General features: G+C 37.4%; 2 protein-coding genes across 2 annotated transcripts; both read right to left on the bottom strand.

Annotated features, from left to right (window-relative positions):
* Positions 1–431: 431 nt before the first annotated feature.
* Positions 432–17575, bottom strand: LOC122968564 (GTPase IMAP family member 8-like). Its single transcript, XM_044333910.1, has 5 exons — positions 17403–17575; positions 16568–16622; positions 15313–15399; positions 4569–4628; positions 432–3642 (listed from the first exon to the last, which is right to left on the bottom strand). Exons 3-5 carry the CDS (start codon positions 15332–15334, stop codon positions 1205–1207), a joined length of 2520 nt encoding a protein of 839 aa, XP_044189845.1. The 5' UTR covers positions 15335–15399; positions 16568–16622; positions 17403–17575; the 3' UTR covers positions 432–1204.
* A 3362-nt stretch (positions 17576–20937) lies between these two features.
* Positions 20938–24746, bottom strand: LOC122970081 (GTPase IMAP family member 8-like). Its single transcript, XM_044336196.1, has 4 exons — positions 24725–24746; positions 24405–24461; positions 22679–24073; positions 20938–20981 (listed from the first exon to the last, which is right to left on the bottom strand). The coding sequence occupies exons 1-4, from the start codon at positions 24744–24746 to the stop codon at positions 20938–20940; spliced, it is 1518 nt and encodes a 505-aa protein (XP_044192131.1).
* Positions 24747–25203: the final 457 nt, after the last annotated feature.

Below are 25203 nucleotides of genomic sequence, written 5' to 3'. Positions count from 1 at the left end.
ATTTCAGTTATCTGTGGTCTTCAATTCACAAGGGAAAAATTAAAAAATGGAAATTACACCAAACCAAAAAACAAGCCGTCTCTCCCATTTTGTTCCACTTGATTTTCAATGTTAATGGACAGTGAAAAAATTATAAACTGAGCAGTTTTTCATTTTTAGATTAAAATGAAAAAATGAAAAACAGCTGTTTTTCCATTTCTGATTCAAACGGAAAAACAGATTATACTTTAGTAACCTGACAAGACAGAACTTCCCTCGTACTGCTGTGGCAGCAGAAACATAAAATTGCAACTGTCTGCATTGCTTGATACTATGGAGCTACCAGTCCCAAAATATTTTTATCTTGTGTGCACAAAATAAAGACCTATAATATCTTGTGTGTATCTTTTTAAATGCAAACTCTGGTTATGGAACAAATGGAGGACATACAGTTCACAGAACATATTTTATTAATCTGGGATCAGGTTATTTATATAAATAGAGTATCTGTGTCTCCAGATTTTTCATTAAGAAGCCTCCCAGTGTCATCTAACAAAACTGAACCAACACATACATGAACCAAGACAACAGATGTAAGTTTTGTTTTAAGGGGACACAAGCAGGTAAATCTGAGGTTATGTTTTATCAGATAAACACAGTACATTTGCTTTGTGTGAATTGCCATTAAGGATGTTAAAAAGTTTTATTAAATAAAATAAAGTACCAGTCAAAAGTTTTAACACACTTTCTCATGAAAGTGAATGGGGAGTTGTTTCCAAACTCTTGACTGGTACTTTATGTACAAACAATTTATAAAACAAAACCCTCCTTTTATTGTACTTAAAAATAAAGATATGTATTGAAATATATAAAGAGCTCTCATGTATTATATTTACATTTAAATCACATAGAAAAGCATCTGTTTTGCTGAAAGGTACATCTCTGACAATATCTGTCTCATTGAGAGGGATCTTTTTCAGGATAGACCTGTACATAAGAATAAACACATAGTTTAAACATGGACAGATGCACAGATAATTAAAAGAAACACATTAGACATTATTTTCACATTAAGAAAAGTATTTACAAGTAAGATTTCAAGTACATGAATACAGCCTTTTGAAATCTGAAACTGAACATGTAGGCATTCATCTGTAAAATGTGTAACTCTATCCTTTATCAAGTTGTAAAAATCTTGTGCATGTTCTTTTAACTTAGCGTGTATTTATGTATGATGCAGAAATACATAATACAATAACAATACTAGGAACAACGACAGCACAAAGAAACAATATGTCCATTTCTTTCTCTTGCGATGGTACTCTTCTTGGAGATTTCTGAGGCTTGTCTTCACCTCCTCCAGGTTCTCTTTATCTTCCTGATGTACTCGTTCCCAAATGTTGTTCCTTTCTTTATCCCAGGCCTCTCGATCTCTCTTCATCTCTTTTCTACACTGCTCCAGCTTCTTCTCAGCGCTTTCCTTTTCCTCTCTTTCTGATTTAACTCTTCTCTCTGAATCCTCCAGTTTTCTTCTCCATTCCTGACGCTGAGCTTCTTCTTGTTTTTTCCGTTTTCTCTCCTCTTCCTCACGTTCTTTCTTTCTCCCCTCACGCTCCTTGTTGAAGCATTCCTCCTTGTCCTTCAGCTGTTTTGCTCTCAGTTTTTTCTCCTGTTCAATTTCTCCACTCTGTTCACTGATTTTTCTTTTTAGTGTTTTCATCTCCTCCTCATGTTTTCTCCTGAGTTCCTCCTCTTTTTTCTTCATCTCTTCTTCCTTCTGTTTCAAGATATTCCTCACTTCCATTTCTTTGAGTTCCTCAGTGTCATTACTCATCTCAGTCTTGTAGCAGCCGCTGCCATTTTTCTTCACCATGTTCTTAATCTTGGTCAGCAGCTCTCTGACTTGTGTGCGGTTTGTCTGATCTTTGTTGTTGAAGACCTGGTATCTCCCTCCACACTCAGTTATTAGTTGTTTGACAAAGTCATCACAGTCTTCAATGTAACTCTCAAATGACTGATCGTCCAGTTCATCTCCTCTGGTGAAGATGATGATGGTGAAATCTCCTGATTTCTTGCCAAAATATTTCTTGATCAGCTCCAGAGAGTCTTTTTCTTCTTGTGTAAAGTTCCCGATTTGCAGCACCAATAAGAACACATGAGGTCCAGGAGCCACCATGCTGATGCATTTGTTGAACTCCAGTTGAACTTCATCATCAGAGAGAGTCTTATCAAACAAGCCGGGGGTGGTGACCACAGTGATGAGCTGTCCATCAATCTCCCCTGTTGCTTTCTTACAAGACTTGGTTGCTGGCTTTGGTCTGATTCTGGTTTTAAAATGCTTTTCACCCACAATGGTGTTTCCAGTTGCACTCTTCCCACTGCCAGTCTTCCCAATCAGCACCATCCTGAGACTCTCTCTGCTCTGATTTTCATCATCACTTCTCTGTGTCACATTCTGCAGTTCAGCCTTAAGTCTTGTAACCTTCTCCATCTGAGCCTTGGTGAACATGTCCTTTGTGAAGCATCTGGATCCTTCATCTCTCATCTTCTCCACAATATCCAACATCTCAGAGATCTGTTGCTTGTCCTTGATGTTGAGAACAACATATCTTCCTCCACAGCTCTGAAAGAGCTCCTGGATGTCTCTGTTCTTTCTTACAAAGTCAACAGCTGGAGCTGTAGGATCTGACTCCACAGTGAACAGAATCATGGTGAAGTCATTGACTGAAGAGCTGAATGTGTTCTGGATGGTCTCTAACTCTCCCTTGTCTTCATCAGTGAGGGAATCCACAGGTAGGACCAGGATGAAGGCATGGACGCCCTCAGGATCACAGAGGGAGATACACCTGAATGATTCCTCCATCACTGCCTCCTGAGGTTTTCCATACAAGGCAGGCAGCTCCACCAGGGAAACCCGACGTCCACACACCTCTCCCTGATGTTTAACACACTCTGATGAGTTGGAGACTGAATGAAGCTCTGTCTGACCTAAAATGGCCTTGACTGCTGAAGTGTTCTCTGCTCCTCTCCTCCCACACAGAACCAGGTTTAAAACTGGTTTAATGTGTTCAGACTTTAGTGTCATGGTTAAACCAGCATCCTCATCATCAAATGCTTCACAGCTCAGATGATCTCCATTGTTTTCTTGTGCAGTTTGACCCAAACGTGTTAACAGCTCTGGAAGTTCAAGGTCCTTCTGCTTCAAGTATCTGTATCTACACATTCTGATCATTTCTTTTAAGGGTGGATGGTTCATGTAGTTTTCCATGAAACCTGAACTCTCCTCTCTGGGTGCTGATATGAGTATCAGCGAATGATCAAATGATTGATCACTGAGGAGCTGAAGAACTGTGCAGAGCCTCAGTTTGTGTTCCTCAGTGAAGTCTTCAGGCTGTAGAACCAGCAGGAACACATGAGGTCCAGGGGCAGAGAGACTCACACAGTTTTCTACATGTTTTCTTAGTTTGTCTTCAGAGATGCTTGGAAGCAGCAGATCTGGGGTGTTGATGAGAACTATTTCTTTCTCCTTCAACTGTCCTCTGACTCTCAGACAGCAGTCTGGTTCTTCCTCAGTGTTGAACTCAGTCTTTCCTAGGATGAAGTTCCCCACTGAACTCCTCTCAGACCAGCTGTTCCCCAGCAGAGCAACCCTCAGCTCAGACACTGGAAACAAAACAATGAATTAGAAAGATGAACCAGCACTGAATAGAACAGGATTATGATACAAGATGATTGTTCACTAGTGGAACTGAAGAAAATCTGTCAGCCACCCAGAATTTGAATTTTTAATGCAAAAACAGTGATGCAGTGCAGTTACACATGCCTGTGCCTCTGCCAATCCAAACTACTTCTCAGCACAGATGTAGGCGTTTTGTGCTATTTGTGGCCATATTTACCAGAGATCATCTCAACTCATGTGTACTATATACAGTATATTATACATAGATTTACTTACAATATGATCAGTTAATAAAATCCAAGCAGCCTTACAGACTGAATAGTTTTATCTCTTGAGCAATGTGGTGACGAAATGACTAAAATGTTAGTAATAAATGTTTGTGTCCTGGCCCTGTTCTTCAAACATGGCTTAATTAATCCAGTTAAATTATGTTAATAAAATTATTATTAAATTATGTTATAGCTTGGTCCTTCAAATGCCTCAGCAGCTCCCCTCAGCTCTATAAAGCATTTCAGCATCTTTCCGCTCTTGCTCTGATTTACCCAGCTGCAACTTAACTGTTTTAGTTCACTGTCACTGCTCTCATAGTGTCGTTTTTGGCAGCAGCAGGCAGCTGTTCAACACTTTAAACCAGTTTGGCTTGTGTCAATTATCAGCAATCAAATACCTCAGTACAGTACATCAATAAACTCAGTTACCAACATAGGAAGAACAAGATCAACATCTTGTGCCTTTGTTAAATACCTTTAAATGTACGAGTTTTCAAATGAATTACAATTTGAAAAAAATTCTATAAATTCTGCTGCAAACACTTCCTTTACTTAAATTAATCTCATAGTTTGTGTCCATGTACTATGAAATGCTGGCAAATTATACCTCAAAACACCTAAACAGAGTCAGTTGAACTCACTGTCAGGGGGCAGCAACTGATAGCTCCTGCTGTGGCTCAGAGGTCTCCCTTTGTTTCCTTCTGTAAGAAAAATTATATTTTAGACAAATTTTACACTTCAGATTCCTTTATACTGTTGAGACTTTCCTCAGTAGAAAAATCACAGTGACTCTAGGAAAAAAGTCCATTAAAACCAGGAGTTGGACGATATTTCAAAAACTTAATATATCAAAAATTATCTATGTTGATATTATTTTTAATTTAAAGGCAGAGCATGTATGCTGCTTATCAAATCAACCTCAGTGACTCAGCAATGTTAGCTTAGCTGTAATGTTTAGCACTTAACTGCGCTTGTTAGCTAACTGTAAGCTAACACCATGTGAAGGTTTTTGATTCATTTTGAAATGTTCACAGTAGTAAAGAGTTAGGGAATTTTGTGGGGGACACAAGTTATGAGGGACTTGGAGGTTGCTAATAATTCATGCTGTTATATTTTCACTTTGCCTTATTTTATGGTGAGAGCAGCCCTGAATATTTTCCTTTTAATTATCATGTCAGTGTTAAAGAGCAACTTGCAGGTTGAATTTCTTACTAAGTTGAGCCCCTGTGGGGCCAAAGCATCAGGGATTTTTTTTAATGTATTGAGCCACTAGCTCAGCTTCAACACAAGTGACTGTCAGCTCAGACCAGGAGAGTTGGACTGCAGCGGCTCATGTCTGGTTATTTTGCTTGCATTTTTTCTTTGTTGTCACCTACAATTGCTGTCCATTTGATCATCACCAGTCTGTTAGCACCATAAGGAGGTGGAGGGTTGTGGTGCTCTGGCAGTGGTAAACTAAAGTAGCTGAATCAATTCTGACCAGTCCTGTTTAAAAAACATGTATCGATACTTGGCACTATGTGAATCTATAACAGTGTATCGGACAGTGTATTAGGACTTGAATACCAGTTTTTAACTAAACTTTAAACTTTGATATTATTTATTTTAATTTATTTTGTTGTTGTTGAAATGTGCCTGGCATTCCAAGGTTCTAAGAATCAGTAGGCAATCAGGACTGTTTTCAAGGTTTTTGTAGAGTGCAAAAACTTTGATATTATTTATTATAATTTAATGTCTTTTGTTGCTGTTGAAAACACAGCATTCCAAGACTTTACATTGTCAGATTCTTTGTAAGGCTCTCCTATATTTGTTGATTTTTTTAAAATGTGTGTTGAATAAATTACTTATTTATAACACATTATGTAGTCATATTTTCAAATCTCCAGTCAGCTTTGAGCACTGACTTAATGTAGGCCCCTGTGGAATCTGTGTTATAGCTTTTGAAATAGTCAATTCTGTGATTCTATCCATGACTCTGTTATCACAGAAACTATAGGGCCCTACCGTAATGCTACCATCAGTCTGTCCTAGGGGAGGCTGTAATGAAGTGATGAAAAAATGCTGTCTTGGTAATAGCCCTGAGGCTGAAATGTCAGACAAGAATAAAAAAATCGCACCAAGGTTTTTGATGGTCGAGCTTTCAGAAGTAATACAGCCATCAATGATACAACCTGGGGTACACCAAACTTTATTTCAGAAACTTCAGAGATTGTATTGTAACTTACATGTTGAGTTCTATTTGATAAATATGAATGAAACAATGAAAGCACGGTCCCCTGGATACCAATATGCTTCTCTAAGTGGCCTAGAAGTATGCTGTGACCCATGGTGTAAAAAGCTGCACTCAAGTCAAGAGGCAGCAACAATGATATTTGATCAGAATCAACAGTAATTAGTAGATCACTGACTACTCTGGTCAAGACAGTTTCAGTAGAATGATTGGACTAAAAGCCAGATTGAAATTTATCAAAAAGATTGTTGTTGGATAAGTAGGCAGTGAGTTGATCAGCGACTACTCTCTCAAGTAATTCTGACATAAAAGGAAGATTGGAAAATGGTCGATAATTGTTCAGAATTTGGGGCTCAATATTAGATTTTTTAAGCAACGGTTTAATAGTAGCAGTTTTAAAAGCTGAGGAAACTAAGCCCATGGGGACAGGACTAGCTAAAACATGAAACAGTTCCTTAAAAAGATTAAATGATATAGGATCTTATTAAAAGGTTGTAGGTTTGGAAGCAGTTACCAGGCTGGTAAGGGCCTCAGGGGAAATTATTTCAAACTGTGAAAGGGTGCAGTTGGTCTGGGTCACAGTGCCTGCATCCATCCAGGTATTAGAGAGTTCATAGATATCATTCTGAGAGGAATGTGGACCAGTGACTTTATCTCTAATTGAGTCAATCTTATTTGTGACGAATTTTAGAAAATCATCAGCACTGAATGAAGAGCTATTAGCAGGGATATTCTGTATGAGTTAGACAACAGTATCAAACAGAAACCGTGGATTATTTTTATTAATGTTAATCAAGTAAGAGAAATATACTGTCCTAGCAGCTGAAAGTGCATGTTTACACTTCTTAAAACTCAACCCAGGCAAGGTGATAACTCTCGTTTTGTCATACGCCACCTGCGCTCAAGTTTTCTACAGATCTGTTTGGGTGCACTGGTGTCATCTGAAAACCATGGCGCTGATTTAATCCAAGTACGTTTTCTGGTTGTAAGAGGAGCAAAAGAGTCGAGCGTTTTGAGCAAGGCACTATTCAGATTGTCTGTGAGATGATTAAAGGAATCAGAATTTGCACTACTGGAGTCAAGTATATCAGGTAAACACTCAGCCAGTATAGACCTAGCAGTGGTGTCATTATGGTGATGAGTGTATGTGTCAGGCTCTGAACACTTAGTTGGAGTGCAGAGAGAAACTTTGAAAAAGACACAAGAGTGATCAGAAAAAGGAACCTGTCAAATAGATAAAACATCAACATCAATACGTTTTGTAATATAAGGTCCAGTGTATTTCCATGGTTGTGAGTAGTGTTCCTCACATGTTGGGTAAAGTCTAGACTAGTAACAAGGTCGATAAATTCCACTGCCCCAGAATCTTCAATCTTCCTCTCCTTCAGTTCATTAAATCTCTGCGGTATTGATAAATCTGCAGCCTCTAAGATGCTGCACTAGAGTGCAGTGCCGTTATGCGCGTTCGTTCACTATGTTTACCTTCATTAAATCGGCTGAAAAAAACACCTGTGGCCAGATACATGAATGATGTATATGACCATCCAAAACCATCCATAAGCCATTCCCTGCACATAAACTGGTATTTATAAAGGCAGAATGTGCTCACCTCACGCATTCTTTAGACCAGGCGTACACATGTTTTTCTAAAGCGATCTAAGGGTGATGTGATGAGGTGGAGATGAGCTGAGACGGAATCTTTTAGTAAAACATTGTTTGTTTATGTTGATAACCAGCTGCACTGATTGTGTGATTGTTTTTTGCATTTACACTGATTTGTAAAATGCCAATCAAAGGAGTATTTATTAAGGTAACATTGAGTAATTACTTTGTAATTTACTTGTGTCACACCTTGTAAAGTTGGTTTAGATATGAGCCACATCTGAGATATCACTGCTGACGATGGTGATGAATTAACGATATGGGCCCTATAAATAGCCGCACGCAATGACAGCTGCTCTACTGTTAGAGAACCTCACCAGTGCAACACAATCAGTGAAACGGCTCTTTTTATTTCTCTCTTCCCTTTGTAAAATGTTCACTTTGAGAAAATGAAGACTGATAATTAGTCATGTGACTCAAATGTATTTATCACACCTGTGAGTACTCAGCAGTTGTACTGAGCAAACCTGAAGAAGCTACAGGCGAAACGCGTTGTTCGCTCTTAATAAAGTCACAGTAAAGTCATCTCAGTGTGCAGTGATTAATTTTGATTTTCACCGTATGTTCCTGCGACTGACCAGCACCTGTCTGAAAATACTGGCTGTGCATGGGGAGTTCTGTCCTTTTATATACTGTTGGAAACATTGCGGGAGGTTTCCTTGCCCTTGATTGCACGCCACAATACGGACCAAGATGGGCGGCCAAGCAGAGCACCTGAACCAAGCGGTGTGCCTCTCCTTATGTGATGCGGAGGCATACAACATAATTTCTCAGCATTCTCTGTTTGAGGATTGCCAAAATTAAAAGTCAACAGTGAGTCTAAATGATCAGAGATTGAAGATAATGTATCTGGAGAAAAAAGATATCCGCCTGAGATGGCACAGGATTGCACTGTCTGAATACTGGCATAACAAACAAATTCCCAGAGGACTGAGAATAAATAAGAAACCCATACTGGGCAATAAAGATCCTGAATTTAGAAAAAAGTGTGAACAGATTCTTAACAAGTGCTTGTTTGATCTGACTTTACTGATTATTGAACAAACTAAGCAAGAGGCTTTGTAAGTAAAGACTGAGTTACAAGACCTAAGAACTATGCTAAAGAACCGTATGGACATCACTAATTTCACCACGATGGAAACTGAACTGAGAGAGGAATTGACAAGCTTTGAGGATGAACTAAAGGCCTACAAAATAAAAAAGTATGAACGAGATGCGGAGGATTATAGAAGAGGAACTGTCTACAATTGGACACCTGTTTGGAAATCTGATACACGGCGCAGCCAGAAACCAAGACACAGATGCACACCAAGAGACCGGGACCGCAGCCGGCCAGGACGATGCCGGGAGCTTCTTCTGACTAGCGAGGAGGTGACGAGTGATCAGGGGCAAACAAGCACGTCCTCCACGGATGAATGTTTTTTAGGGGGAAAAGGGCGCCCACAAAGAGGAAAACCAGAAGGGGACAGAAGCGCCATCGGAGGAATGACAACTCGGTAATTAATATCTCTGATTATACTCTGACTACCCCTCAATTAAACGTCTTGAATCGTGGACTATCCTTTGTCCCTACTAATAAAGTACATGCATTTCAATCGAAAGTTGATTCTTATAAATTTTTCAGCTACAGCTACACTTAAAACACTTCTTCCACAGTAAGTTAAATGAAGCAACAGGGGGAATATCAGACCCTCTGAACAAGTTTAAGAAAAAATCCACCTTCATGCCTCTTGGCGTCCCAAATTCCACACTTGCTACATTTAGTAAACTAGTGGAAAAGGATATTGAGGCAGCTGTTGAATCTAAAAACAGTCTCAAAAATTGTAATATCAGTCTATTAGAAAGAAAAGCTCTGAATGAATTGAATTGAATAATCCAAAAATTATTATAAAACCAGCTGATAAAGGTGGAGCTGAGGTGATACAAAACACAAAGGACTATGTAACTGAAGCTTTAAGACAGTTAAGTAATACCACTTTTTACAGACCATTGCTGCAAAACCCAGTGGAGACATACATGGGAGAGAGAGATGACATTTTGTACAATGCAATTGAGAATAAGTGGATTACTAAGAGTCAATATGATTTTTTAAAAATAGAACATCCTATTACGCCTGTCTTTTACTTATTGCCAAAGATACATAAAAGCTTGGAAAATCCTCCTGGTAGACCAATTGTAGCGAGTAGCAACTCATTGTCTGAACCTTTGAGCCAATTTGTGGACTACTTCATTAAAGACATTGTAAAGACACTACCGTCATATGTGGCGGACACTGGAGATATTTTAAAATTGGTGGCGGACATCTCTATGCCTGACGATTCTTTTTTGGTATCTTTCGATGTGGAGAGTTTGTATACCAACATTCCACATGATGGTGGACTGGAAGCTATGGACTTTTACCTTGAACCTAGAAAAGATGCACTTCCAGCAGAATTGCTTATGTCACTCACTAAGTTTATTCTAAAATCTAACTACTTTTTGTTTGACAACAAGTATTACTTGCAATCTCGAGGTACAAGCATGGGGTCACCATTTGCTCCCAACTTTGCCAATTTGTTCATGGGTTTGTGAGAAGACAGACATATATTTAACAACAACCCTTTTGCTAACAACATCTTGTTTTTTAGAAGATACATTGATGACATCTTTATGGGGTTTACAGGCTCTGAGGATGAAGTTAGGGCATTTAGTGACTATATAAATAGCACTCATCCCTCTTTGCATTTTACTATGGAATAATTGAATTGAATTGAAATTGGACACATCTATTTATCGAAAAGAAACTGACAGAAACACCATTCTACACTCTACAAGTTTCCACCCTCACCATATGATCAGTAACATCCCATATGGCCAGTTTGTGAGGTTGAGAAGAATATGTAGTAAAGAAGAGGATTATCAAACTAAGGCTAAAGAAATGTCTCAACGTTTTAAACAAAGGCGATAAGACCAGACACTCATTGATCAAGCTGTTGATAAAGCTAACAATGTGGATAGGGAAGTATTATTATATCCTCCCCCGAAACACATTGAAAACAGAGTAACTTTTGTGTCTGAATAAGGTACGGCATCTATGCAAGTCAAACAGATTATAAACAAACACTGGAAAATCCTAGAATGTGACCCTAGTTTGAATCATTTGTCATCCTCTAGACCTCGTTTCTGCTTCAAAAGAGGCAGAAATGTCAGAGATATTGTTGTCAGTTCTATGTATAAGGAACCTACACAAACTAATTGGCTTTCTCAACAAGTGTATGGAAATTATAGATGTGGAAAATGTGCACACTGTTCAAACACATTTGATACCAAGACATTTAATCACCCTCATACAGGAAAGAAATATGACATAAAAGAATTCATTAACTGTCTCTCTACACATGTCGTTTACATCTTGAAATGCGCATGTGGCTTAATGTACGTAGGCCAAACAAAGCGCAATCTAAGAGTTGCCGAACATAAGGCTGCCAGTAGAAATGGTGATATGGATTATGCCGTTGCTAGACACTACAAGGAGAAAAACCATGGGTCGGCTACGTCCATCAAATTTATCGGCATTGAAAGAGTGCGACCCAATCCAAGAGGTGGTAACTTGATTAACCAGCTCTTAAGAAGGGAGGCATTTTTGATTTATGAATTGAATACTATTGAACCTTATGGACTTTATGAAACACAGGATTTGAGTTTTTGTCTGTGATATGTAAATATTAACTTGTATTTCTCTCCACAGGCTATTTGGACTCTTATGGAGAGATGAGCCACTAGGTCCCCATTTAGTGATGTAGAGGGACGGCTGTAGGACCTGTAGTCCATTCTGCTGAGGTAATTTTACCCATCCTATTCAGTCAGTTGTTTACGGGATGTAATGAAGTTTAATTATATAAAATGGTGTAATTCTTGTAACTTTGTGCAACATTAATCATGTCATGTTTTTTGTAATATGTATATTTTCATTTTCTTGCCCTTTGTAAAATGTTCACTTTGAGAAAATGAAGACTGTGATAATTAGTCATGTGACTCAAATGTATTTATCACACCTGTGAGTACTCAGCAGTTGTACTGAGCGAACCTGAAGAAGCTACAGGCGAAACGCGTTGTTCGCTCTGAATAAAGTCACAGTAAAGTCATCTCAGTGTGCACTGGTTAATTTTGATTTTCACCTTACATGTTCCTGTGACCGACCAGCACCTGTCTGAAAATACTGGCTGTGCATGGGGAGTTCTGTCCTTTTATGTTCTTTTTATTTCTCATTTATTTCACTGACAGCTGTACAGACTGGTGGAGCAGGCATCATGTTGATATGAAAACATTTATGGCTCATTAAATCTGATAGTCGGTTATAACTGGATATTCTACCTTTTCATGAATGAGATGTTGGGTTAGCAGGGCTGATCAGTCTCTTTTCCAACTTTCTTTTCAGCAAAAGTAGCGTCTCATGTTTTATTCTTGAGACACATTGCAGTTTAAACATTGTGTAACATTAATTACTAAACCATGCGACCAAATTACGAGGCGAGACAGGCTACATTAGAGTTGTCGCTGAAATAGCGTCGGCTTGATCATGACTATTTCGTCATTACGTCTAAAGCTGGATGTCTCCCCACTTGAAAACTCATTCCGGCACTGCTGGCTCTATATGTAGCTATAGATATCACCACATTTCAATAAATACAAATGTATTAAAAAGAACACATCAGTCTATATTAGATTCCGTTCTAATTTATTTTGCTACATAACAATGTAGCAAAATGTTGCTGAAACGCAATGTTCACTTTACATTCAGACAAACTGAAGTGGCAGTTACAAGTGTTGATTTCATCAGTGAGACCTACATTTATCTTCCAAAAGGAATTATATCATATATCAATGTAGGGGGACAACCGCTTGTTCTTTGATTGTGTTAACTAATCTTTGATTCTTAAGGAAAATAAGAGACAGACTCCCTGGATTCCTAAGTTCGTAAGAGCAGACCCTCGGCCTGCAGAACTGACCTTTGTAACCCTAAGTGGGGGTTTGATCAGTGATGCTCAACAGACTCAGAAAGCTCCTAATAAACCATTTCGATAAGTTGAATTATGACACGAACTAAAAGCATGAAGTGACCCTAAAGGCCACTTGGATTGGAGGAAAACAACTCCCACCTTAGAGGGAAGACAGACTCTTATCAACAACACCATAAACTAATCCACATTCCTGGGGACTCCCTGCAAATCTGAGGCAAACCTGAAATTCATGTGAATTAAAAGTCTGATCATTATGCAACTTATGTCATGTTATTTGTCATGTAAATACAAGAAGAATGGTATAACTTTCATATATGTATGACTATCTACTAAAGAGATACAGGACTTACATTTTATTAACCTTTTATACTACAGGTAACAATACTGCCTTCTATTGACAAGAGCTAAATTCCCCTGTGTGAAGAGTTAATGAATGTTTGATAACCATGTATTTGTATTTAAAGTGTTTAACTTGTGATTTATTAATCTCATAGACAATCATATTCTAGTAGTTAAATTAGACAAGTAGTTGTGTTGAAAGAATAAAGTTTCTAAAATAATAGGAATGTAAAGATAATATTTGAAGGATCTGAGTTTAAACTTTTCTTTTATTGCTAAATAATAAATTATATTATGAAGTAAGAGTTTAGCAACTTAGATTTAAATATGTTTCTGAAAATAATCTTATCACATAAGTGTTGCCTAACTTTATTTCCTTTCACTATAGTTTTAAACTTTATTTCAGATGGTTTAAGATGTGTAAATAGTTTGAGAAAATTGTATGTTTAGACATCATGAAGTGTTAATATGAAGGTTAATGTTCCTTATTAGAAGAATTGACTTATCATGAATCATGTAAACTGTTTAACTGTTTCTTGAATGGTTTTACAAATATGATACAAGCTGACAGGACTGTTATTAATCAGAAATATCATGAATGCTTGGACATTATGAAAAGAATGTGTTTACAGCTTTAATGTGAAATAATAAGCGACAGTGACTTGAAGTGTGAGTTTTTGCATGTTAAAACTCAGAATTAGATTTCCCCAAATTCCTCAAGAACTCAAGAAAACTCTTAAGACGTCACTTTTATTTTTCAACCAAATATATCCGTATTTAGTCTTTTATTGTAACAAGTTAATTTGTTTCTGTTTTATTAGTAACCTTAAGTCTTGTATTTCCATGTATAGTGATTTAATTTTGAAGTAAATATGTACAGTATTTTATTTTGAAGTAGACGATGCTGAAGATTTGAGCGTAGTCAGACTAAACTTTATCAACACTTAACTCAAGTTATTACAAGCCAAGTAAAGCCTGAACGTAAGCTCCAGAAGAAGAAGAAGAAGAAGAAAATGCTCTCTGCAATACTGAAAACCAGAAGTGAAGCCGGCCTAAAGACTCTTTCAGAACAGCCTGAAACGGCTTGATACTTTACCGGCATTCAACGCTTCTGCATCTACGGAGATGCGCCACAGCCCACAGCTGATACGGGCTCTCTCACAGCAACACCGCTGGTGATGCTGCGTCAAACAACGCTGGACCTGCCAAGATGACACCTCTACCACGACATGACACCTCAACAGTAAGGCATAACATGGCTTTGTGGTCAAAGGTTGATGTCAAATAACGTTAAAGTTAAAGAATTTATTTAGAGAAATTGAATTAGCTTTAGCATTAGCCCCTTAGCATTCCCTGGTGCAATACGTAAAGCCTCGAGTCACGCACTTTGAGCTACTCTTGCTGAATAATTTTCTTTATTATTTTTATTATCATTCTTAGGCCTTATTTATTTATTTATTTTAATTTCTTTTTATTTATTATTTTCTGTATATCATCTATGCTTTATCATGTACCCTCAAGACGTTTAACTATTAATAAATGTCTTCATTTAATTTAAAAAGTGTTTGGTTGTTTCTTTGAGCTGCAGTAAACAGAGGTCACTGTTTGGGACAAGAACTTACGATTATGAGACTGAATCATTAATTAAATTGAACAAGGGTTAGTGCTCCCTCCTAGCACCAACAAATCCTAACCAAAAAGGAGGTGGTGCCCTAATGACGAGGTAATTCATTAATAAAGTATTAACACTCCTACATCAAAATGCTGCAGAGACATTAGAGCCAGCGGTAAATCACCAAAGAGCTGCAACCCAAGTCCTGCGTCGTCATATGTGGTAAACGTACCACATATTGGGAATCTACATGGTTACTTTCTCACATGAAAAAATATTAAAATGTAATAAAGTGCAGCAGGTGCACTGCACTTCATGCTCTGTGGTGAAAGGCTTGTCTAATATGTGCGAATTAATCCTGCTAGTAAATGTGTAACGCTGTGTCGCCACCTAGTGGTAAAGATTCGGCCTTACAACTGAGATATGAGGATGAACTTTTAGCCTGCCCAACTACGTATTTTCAATTTAGTATCAAACATAGTAACTCTGAACAACTTGATAGAGTTTTTGCATATTTCTGCTGTAAATCTGACTATACTCACCAGATGCTGCAGCAGCTGCCATCCTGTCACTGTGCTGGAAACACCAGAAGAAGCTCAGCTGAAGACCAGTGGTCTGCTTTTAAAACCCTTCAAACACAAAAGAACAAAATGATTCTCATTCTTTTAAAAATAATCATTCTCCAGGACAGTTTCAACAACCTGGAGCCAGTTCTCTTTTTGTGGTTGTCTCAGTTACCGGCATGTTATTTTATGACGATGACACCAGTCTTTATGTGTCTGAAATTTACAAGTTATAGATCACCAGCAGAGGTTTGAATGTACATGTGGGGAGGCCTGCAAGTAAGGATTGCAGCAGTCTCTTAACATCTATTTTTAGGAGTATGATATATAGAAAAGTATTGCAGTAAAAGTACATAAGTATTATGAGCTTGATGTAGTTCAAGTACTGCAGTAAAAGTACATAAGTATTATGAGCTCAATGTAGTTAAAGTATTGCAGTAAAAGTACATAAGTATTATGAGCTTGATGTAGTTAAAGTATTGCAGTAAAAGTAGTGGTTTGGTCCCTCTGACTGATATATTATTATATATGACATCATTAGATTATTAATAGTGAAGCATCAGTGTTAGAGCAGCATGTTACTGTTGTAGCTGCTGGAGGTGGAGCTAGTTTACACTACTTTATATACAGTTAGCTAGTTTAGTCCAGTGGTTCCCAACCTAGGGGTCGGGCCCCTCCAAAGGGTCAGCAGATAAATCTGAGGGGTGGTGAGATGATTAATGGGAGAGGAAAGAAGAAAAAACAAAGTTCTGATACACAAATCTGTTTTCAGTTTTTGGACTTTTTCTCTAATCTTTGATTTTTGCTGAAATATTGGATCATTTGAATATTTATTGAAATGAAAGCATTTGAGAAGTTTAGAGGGAAAAATCACTATTTGGTGGAGCTGTTAACAACTCATAGACATGTGAAATGTGACCGCGACTACACACTGCTTTTTGTAATACGTCAAAAGCCAAAAAGGTTGGAAACCACTGGTTTCATCTTTAACAATGTGTTGTATTTTAAAAGCTTGTTATATTATCCATTGTGTCAAATTTTCATCTGAAAAGTAACTAAAGCTGTCAAATAAATGTTGTGGAGTAGAAAGTACAATATTTCCCTCTGAAATGTAGTGGAGTGGAAGTATAAAGTAAAGTACAAATACCTCAAAACTGTACTTAAGTACAGTACTTGAGTAAATGTACTCGGTTACTTTCCATCACTGGGACTAATAAAGTCTGACTGAACTCACCAGATCCTTCAGTCGCCATAATCTACTCTGCTGGAAACATCAGAGACTGATTCAGCTGGAGGGGAGAGACGAAGAAATAAAGCTCATTAAATAGTTCTTTAGTCACCAAATATTTTACTGTGTGTGTATGTGTGTCTTTCTGTCTTTGTGAGGACATTTTGTTGGTCACTACTTCAAAGGACAAAGACCAAAAGATTCAAAGGGTTAAAACTCAGTTTTAGTTAAGATTAGAGTTGGGTTTAGTTTCAGTTTAGGTTTGAACATTTAGTTGTTCTGGTTAAAGTTGGTTAGAGATCAGAGAATAAATTATGTCAATGAGTGTCCTGACAACTATAGAAAGACAAACCTGTGCATGTGTGTGTGTGTGTGTGTGTGTGTGTGTGTGTGTGTTCCTAAAATAAAGGGTTTAATATAAAACGTGTTTTAACTGATGAAGCTGAACTCGAGAAAGACTTGTGTTTCATTTAAAAGTGATCAATCTAAATGTCCGTAAATGTAACTTTAATGAGAGTTTTTTTAACTTCCTGATTCTGTGTTTTTCTCTGAAATCCGAAATGGCGGAATTACCGCCGACATTAATGAATATCGATATGAAATAAAACTAATGAAACCTTCAACTTTGTTGCACAGAAACGACTTGAGATGATTTTTCAGATTGAACACTGACTGAAACCATCCTTTGACTGCAGTTCAAGCAACAACAGAAAATCGTCAGTTTTTTTAAAGCTCGTCTGTCCATCAGTTTAAAGTTAATGAACAGAAAACTTAACGGCTCAGTTAGTGATTAAATGTGATAAATTAATACAACAGTAAAATGATCTGAACATAAACTCACCTGATGATGTTGAATTTTCGGTCACTGATGTCAGTTTGTGTCTTTTCTGCTTTTCTCTCCTCGGTGAAATTCTTGCTGCGACATGAGTCAAGAATCGAAAGTGAAACTCAGTTTAAGACTTCCTGCAGATATCACAACACGTTCAGACTCCTTTCTAAAAACAAAAAACCAGAAAGAAAAAGAAAAAAATGGTTGTAGTAGGTTTTCTGTGATTATTTGCTGTTTAAATGATATTCATATGTTTTGTTTAAATGTAATATTTGCTGAATATCTCATGATGGCCTTTATCAGAACATATGTACAGATAAACAGATTCCCATTAAATCTTGTTGACAGACTAGGAATTTTAATTTTGTGCAGTGTTCTCTTCTTTATTTCTCATTAACTTTCTATCAGAGGAGAATCTATAAATGCTTTGTTGTATTTTCAGTTTCCTCTTTAGTCTCTTAAATGATGAAATATTTCACTTCTTGCTCATAATTTCAACACAGACAGAAATTGTCTCATTAAAGTCAAAACGATGTAATTCAAAGGATCCAAAGGTTTTATTGTCATATGCAGAAATAAACAAGTTATCAATGCAATGAAATGATCAGTTCACTATGTCTCCACCTGATGCCTTCAATTACTTATTATTATTTAACATATATACTAGAAACTATGTTTAATAACGTATTTAAAACATATTAGTAGCAAATATATACAGACACACACATCATACCCACCACTCACTGTACTGTAATGTTCTTTCTTCCAACACACAACCAGACAGGTGAACAATCAATATGAGATATTAAACTGAAGTCAGTCTGACCACAAACCATCTTTAAAAATATCACAACTGTAAAATTATTTAAATGACAACCATGAACAGAAATGTGGACAAAATAAAAACATCAAACAGCAATAAGCATAATATGTTTAATGTGCTGAGTTGCAGTTCATGCAGTTCATGCTGACATCTTAGTCCATTAGGCCAGTGGTTCCAAACCTTTTTGGCTTGTGACCCCATAAAATACAACAAAGTCTACCTGGGACCCTCATCACACATTGCACTGTCATCAAAGAGGATTTATTTTATTTTATTTCAATAACTTTTAGACACTTAAAGAGATAAAATGCAGTGATTTAGAATAAATAAAGTGACAATTTAAAGAAAGCTTGCAAAAAAACAATTTTGTGTGCCAGAAATATGTTTTAATTTTGTCCTATCCTCTTGCGACCCCTTAGATTAATCCATTGACCCTTTGTGGGAGTCCTGACCGCCAGGTTGGGAACCGCTGCCCTGGGCTAGTTGTGAACATGCGCGTGTGTGTGTATGTATGTGTGTGTAACAGGTATTCCTCATCTTGTGGGGACATAAATCTGTTTACACAATCACACTGTGGGGACTCACCTCTCTATTGGGGACAAAAAGTAAGTCCTCATAACATAAATCATTAATTTTAGGGTGAAGACTTGGTTTAAAGTTAAGGTAGTGGTTCTACCAACAAAAGCTGGGAGATTGTCCTCAGTCTCTAGTTGAACGAACCGTTGAGAGACTGACTTAAGTCTACTGCCAGACATATTTTAAGACACATAAAAATACTCTGTTTGAAATAGTAATTTCATCACTTCCATTGAAAGCACATTTGAAGTATGAACAGGAGGAAAACCTCTTTCACTGTTCATATGGACACCTAACTGTTAGTTTAAGACACACTTAAAAATTGTGAACCTGTCCTTTAATGTCCTCAGGCCTAAATGTTAATGGTCCATGAAAAAGTCAAGTCAAAGCAAAGTCAATTTATTTATAGAGCATATTTAAAAAAAAAAACAAATGTTGACCAAAGTGCTTTACAGAGACTGAGAATGACATTCAAATAAAAACACAGACAGTTTGAGGGTCAAGGGGAAAATAAATAAAAATGTGGATAAAATCTAAAAAACACAACAGCACTGCAGAGAGAACACATAAATAGAATATAAATATAAACCAATAAAAACAGATGACCAGTCATGTCTTCATGACTATCAAAAGGAGAGCTCCACCTGCTGGACACAACAGCGTAAAACACACAAGACAGGTTCAGTGGATCATAGAGGATCCCACCTATATTAAACCATCCACTGATTATACAGCAGGTGGACAAAATAACAAGAACACAAGCCACAAGACGACAGCAGCTACAAGCTTTGTGAAGTTCATAATGTTATTAATGTGTGACGCTGCCAGAGCTGCTGATTCACCTCAGGGGTCATTTTGGACGCTGCAGTTTGTAGTTTTGTTCTGTGTCTTTCAGTCAGTGTTGGTGAGGACCTGCAGGGGTCTTGGTTGATAGTTTTCCTGTGATTGGACCAACATGTGTCCTCATGATAGATGAGACTTTTCCCTCTGTCACATCATATTCTTTAACAGTGTCTGAGACTAATGCAGTTCAGACAGTAGCTATCTGACTTTGTGTTGATTTCTAAACATTTGCACACAAAAAATAAAATAAAAAAAAGTTGACCTCCATTAAAACACATTCTGATAAACTTGCACTTGACCTGATTTTGTGGCCGCCTTCATAATTCTGATTTACAAAGGTGGACAAAAGCAAAATATGGAAACAGGACTTGTGTCTAGTGACTAAATCACAGGTGTAAAAAGGGAAAAGCCATTAAGAGTTCTCAGGAAGATATCAAAGGTCACATGAGCCAAACAGTTAAACATATGTGTTCACAGTAGATACAACACAGACTGAAAGACAATTAACGTCAGAAGTACCAACCTGACAACACCTCTGACAGGGAGCTCCATAAAACAAACTGAGGAAACACCTTGTTCAGGTTAATGATTTCCACTCTTAATGAACTGGTAAATAGTCTAGTTTTTTTTTTTTTTTTAATTGCGCTTTTAATCAAACGCACTTTTCACTTTGCTTGTCACTCACACACTGATTGCAGTGAGAAACCATGCAGGGTGCTGATTAGTTCAGCGTATTGCTCAAGGACATTTATAAACAGGACCTGGGAATCAAACCACCCACCTCTATGATTAATGGATGACTCGTTCTGCCTGCTAAGCTGCCTGTTGGCTAAGTGAGTGATGGAGTGAGTTAGTGAGTCAGTTAGTGTCATGTACACGCAGGAGCTCAGCCCAAATGAACTCACAAGACACCAAAATATAGTTGTAGTGGTGAAACACTGTCAAACATAGACAAGAACAAACTGACATTACAAACAGAGAACTTTGTCTTCTGTTCTGTGATTTACACATAAAATCAGCCACACAAAAGATTTCCTTCCTGAAACACGGCTTGTTTCTTACAGTCATTCATCCAGAAAAAGTCATCAGAAATTAAAGACATTTTACTAAACAGTGTAGCCCTTAAATCATTAAACAATGAGCAATAAAACAAAATGGACTTCGTCTTCAGTCTCACCTCGATCGGAGATCTCTGACTTTTGGATAAATTCTGCTTCACATAAGGCTCCACGCTGTTATTCATCAGACAATATGTCCATAATGTAAGTTTGAACCAAACATCAACACACCATCTTTCTTTGTACATTAGTAACAGTTTGCACTGGGCATCCTGAAGATTACGCTGTAATCTGTTATGGAAAATATAAAGGGAATCATCAAAACTTCACCTGACAACTTGAGGGGTGTTTATGCAAAATGTCCCAACCAAATTTCTTTTTAGTGAGCTGTTGTTCAGGCATATTTGCAAGTCTGTGTCAAATTCGAATGATTTCACATTCATGTCTGACATTTGGTGGCTTCCATCCCATCTCATATATATATATATACATACTGACCCCTTTGCCTATCAAAAAAGGCCACAACAGTTGCTGATTGATTTATTTTGATGCAAAGATGACAAACTTTCCACTGTTTCCAGTACAAATGTGATTTATTACTTACAATCTGTAAGACAAACATAGTGCATCCACTTTTTCTGTAATAAGTCTATTTCCATAATACAGACAAAAAAAAACATAATATTCATTTACAACCATTACCACACTGTCAATAGCTGTTTGCTTCTCCCAGGTCAGCAACACCTGTGTCAAGTAATTATATTAACCTCCGTGTAATTGAAAGTGGCAGTACTCCCCCAAGTGGTGGAAGTTTTAGCAAACAAAAGTTTAACAAAAAATGGGTCTTACATATACAAAACACATAATTGTTCATTTGCTGCAAATTTCACAAACTCCCCATAGCATTAAAATATAATGATTAATGATTAATGATTTTTTACAATAATTGTAAAAAACTTGACTTTTGTGGTAGCTGGATATTGTAAATGCCTTTGCATTGGCACACCAGTTAAAGTATGAGGACTAGGACCAGGGATGAGAGCTGTTCAACAGTTTATTGTCTTGTCCACAGGTTTACAATGAATAGCTGACTGGCAGATGATGATGATGATGATGATGATGATGATGATGATGATGATGATGATGATTTAAAGGTTTAAGAATGCATCTGATGCACAGTCAACAGGAGAAGGAAGCTAATACGCACAGCTCACCATGCTGCAGCAGACAATGGGAAGAGACTGAGCCAGGCCTCTTATCAATTTGATTCCTAAATTTTTTATCAGTCAGATAAAATGTAGAGTGGGAGCGGTGTAATTTAAGGAGATTAAGGCAACTAACAATTATTTTCATTATCGATTAATCTGATGATTGTTTTCTAGATTAATTGATTAGCTGTTTGTTCTACAAAATGTCTGGAAATGGTGAAAAATGTTGATCACTGTCTCCCAAAGCCCAAGATAATATTCACATTTAAGAAGCTGGAATTAGAGAATTTGGACATTTTTTTCTTAAAGTGTAACTCCAAAAACTTAAAGGATTATCAAAATACTTGGTGATTAATTTAATAGTTGGCAACTAATCAATTCACTGATTAATCATTGCAGCTCTATATAAATTTACTACATTTATGATTTTTCAGATAATAGAGTGAGAGATGGTGTAACTTTGTAGGATAAAAAGAGAGCAGAGGAATTAACTCTTTCTTAAAAGTGCTATTTGCTATTTAAGCACATAAATATTTAAACTCTAAATCCAGACAATATATAAAATGAAGCTTCTCAAGTTACGTAAAATAAAGCTAAAGAATCTCATTCTTTGGAATGAGGTTAGGTTAGGTGCCAGCTGCTAGCATCACGTTTTCATTTATAGTGGTTCTGCCCACTAATCACAGGATGTTGCATTTGTTTTTGTTCTCATCATGTTTTATCTTTATATCTTCCAGTTCTTGTCTCAGTTTTTTTTTTTTTTTTCCAATTTTAGATTACTTTGTTCCCCATGTTTAGCTCTCTGTTCCATTTCAGATATTTTTGCTTCTAGTTTTTTTTCTATCTGTTCCCGTATCTGTTCCTTTGCCATTTCTAACATCTCAGTCTTGTAGCAGCCGCTGCCATTTTTCTTCACCATGTTCTCAATCTTGGTCAGCAGCTCTCTGACCTGTGTGCGGTTTGTTTGATCTTTGTTGTTGAAGACCTGGTATCTGCCTCCACACTCATTTATTAGTTGTTTGACAAAGTCATCACAGTCTTCAATGTAACTCTCAAATGACTGATCATTCAGTTCTTCTCCTCTGGTGAAGATGACGATGATGAAATCTCTGGACCCTTCACCAAAAACCCTCTTGATCAGCTCCACAGAGTCTTTTTCTTCTTGTGTAAAGCTCCCGATCTGCAGCACCAACAAGAACACATGAGGTCCAGGAGCCAACATGCTGATGCCTTTTAGAAGCTCCTGTTGAACTTCATCATCAGAGAGAGTTGTATCAAACAAGTTGGGGGTTTTGACCACAACAACTGGCCGGCCATCTATCTCTCCTGTTGCCTGCTCGCAAGACTTGGTCGCTGGCTTTGGGCTGATTCTGGGTTTAAAATAATTTTTGCCTAAAATTGTGTTTCCAGTCGCACTCTTCCCACTGCCAGTCTTCCCTTTCAGCACCATCCTGAGACTCTCTCTGCTCTGATTTTCATCATCACTTCTCTGTGTCACATTCTGCAGTTCAGTCTTAAGTCTTGTGTTAGTGTTCTCCAGCTCTACAAGCTTCTCAATCTGAGCCTTGGTGAACATGTCCTTTGTGAAGCATCTGGATCCTTCATCTCTCATCTTCTCCACAATATCCAATATCTCAGAGATCTGCTGCTTGTTCTTGATGTTGAGAACAACATGTCTTCCTCCACAGCTCTGAATGAGCTCCTGAATGTCTCTGTTCTTTCTTACAAAGTCATCAACAGCTGGAGCTGTAGGATCTGACTCCACAGTGAACAGAATCATGGTGAAGTCATTGACTTGAGGGCTGAATGTGTTCTGGATGGTCTTTATCTCTCCCTTGTCTTTGTCAGTGAGGGGACCCACAGGTAGGACCAGGATGAAGGCATGGACGCCCTCAGGATCACAGAGGGAGATACACCTGAATGATTCCTTCTTTACTGCCTCCTGAGGTTTTCCATACAAGGCAGGCAGCTCCACCAGGGAAACCCGACATCCACACACCTCTCCCTGATGTTTAACACACTCTGATGAGTTGGAGACTGAATGAAGCTCTGTCTGACCTAAAATGGCCTTGACTGCTGATGTCTTCTCTGCTTCTCTCCTCCCACACAGAACCAGGTTTAAAACTGGTTTGAATTCAGATGGAGACTTAAGTGATGAAACAACCTCCTGAGACACTGAAATAAAAACACTAAATTAGAAAAGCCAACTGTTAGTAGCTTTAATCCGAGCAACAATACACCATGCATGATTTTACATGACTGAGATCAGTCAGAAAAATGGCATGTCTACTCTTTAAGGCTTGAGTCTTGTAGCCACCCAAACTTTCAAAATTTGCATACTGTCCTTTGATATTGTAAATCATAAAATAAATAAAATGTGAGCTTAATGATTCCTTATTTTTTCATGAAATTGGCGTAATTAAGTCAATCTTATGACTGTGCATCTATCTTTTGAAAAATATTATACAACATAGGAGCAGCTCCATCTCAGTTTAATTTTACTCACAGGAAGGTGGTAATCTCATGCTGCTGTGGACCCTCGGGAGTTCTGTCACTTTGCTATCTGTAAGAGCACAAAACCATAACAGCATATTATTCTCTTTTTCACATTTATAAAATTTGCATTATTATGTTGGTAACAATACCCCTCTTGCAAAGAAGACTGGAGTGTGCTGGAGTGATTACGGTGATTATATAAAAGTTTAAAAAATGTTCTTTTCCATTCCCTTTACTTATGTCCCTCTCTCTATTAAATCTCAAAATTAATCTCTAATCTCTCTCTGTCATTCTGTCTTCTGCATCGCCTAACTACTCACACACGCTTACAGCTGGAAGCCTGTTTGCCCATGTAGGCTATTACTTTTCTTATTTATAGTATATTTCAGCAGTTTATATGAAGTCGGACACTCTTGTACTTGTACATTGGCATACTGACCCCATTAAAACTTTAAAACATTCAGCAAACTTTGAATATTCAAAGTTATGTTCTGTATTGTGATTTGTACTCTTGGAGCAATTAAAGTCCAAAGTGAGGGCTTTTACTCAAGTTTTCAGATCTTTCACGTGTGTAATATCATATATTAAAAGATAGGGCAGTAATTTTTTTAGACCAAAAGGAAAAAAAATCACACCTCAGTTCCACAGTTTTAATTCTCTAAGTGTAACATATGCTTCTTGCATATTACATTAAATACATAATTTGTGCTTTAAAAGGTCACTATGTCTAATAGCAAAATCCTGTAACATAGAATATAATTTTGTCAGTAACTTTACCTTTATTTAATAGTTGTAAGGTGTACATATTT

This window comes from Thunnus albacares, chromosome 2 (genome assembly GCF_914725855.1).
Source record: "Thunnus albacares chromosome 2, fThuAlb1.1, whole genome shotgun sequence".
Classification (NCBI taxonomy): Eukaryota; Metazoa; Chordata; class Actinopteri; order Scombriformes; family Scombridae; genus Thunnus; species Thunnus albacares.
This window is presented reverse-complemented; position numbering and strand designations above follow the sequence as displayed.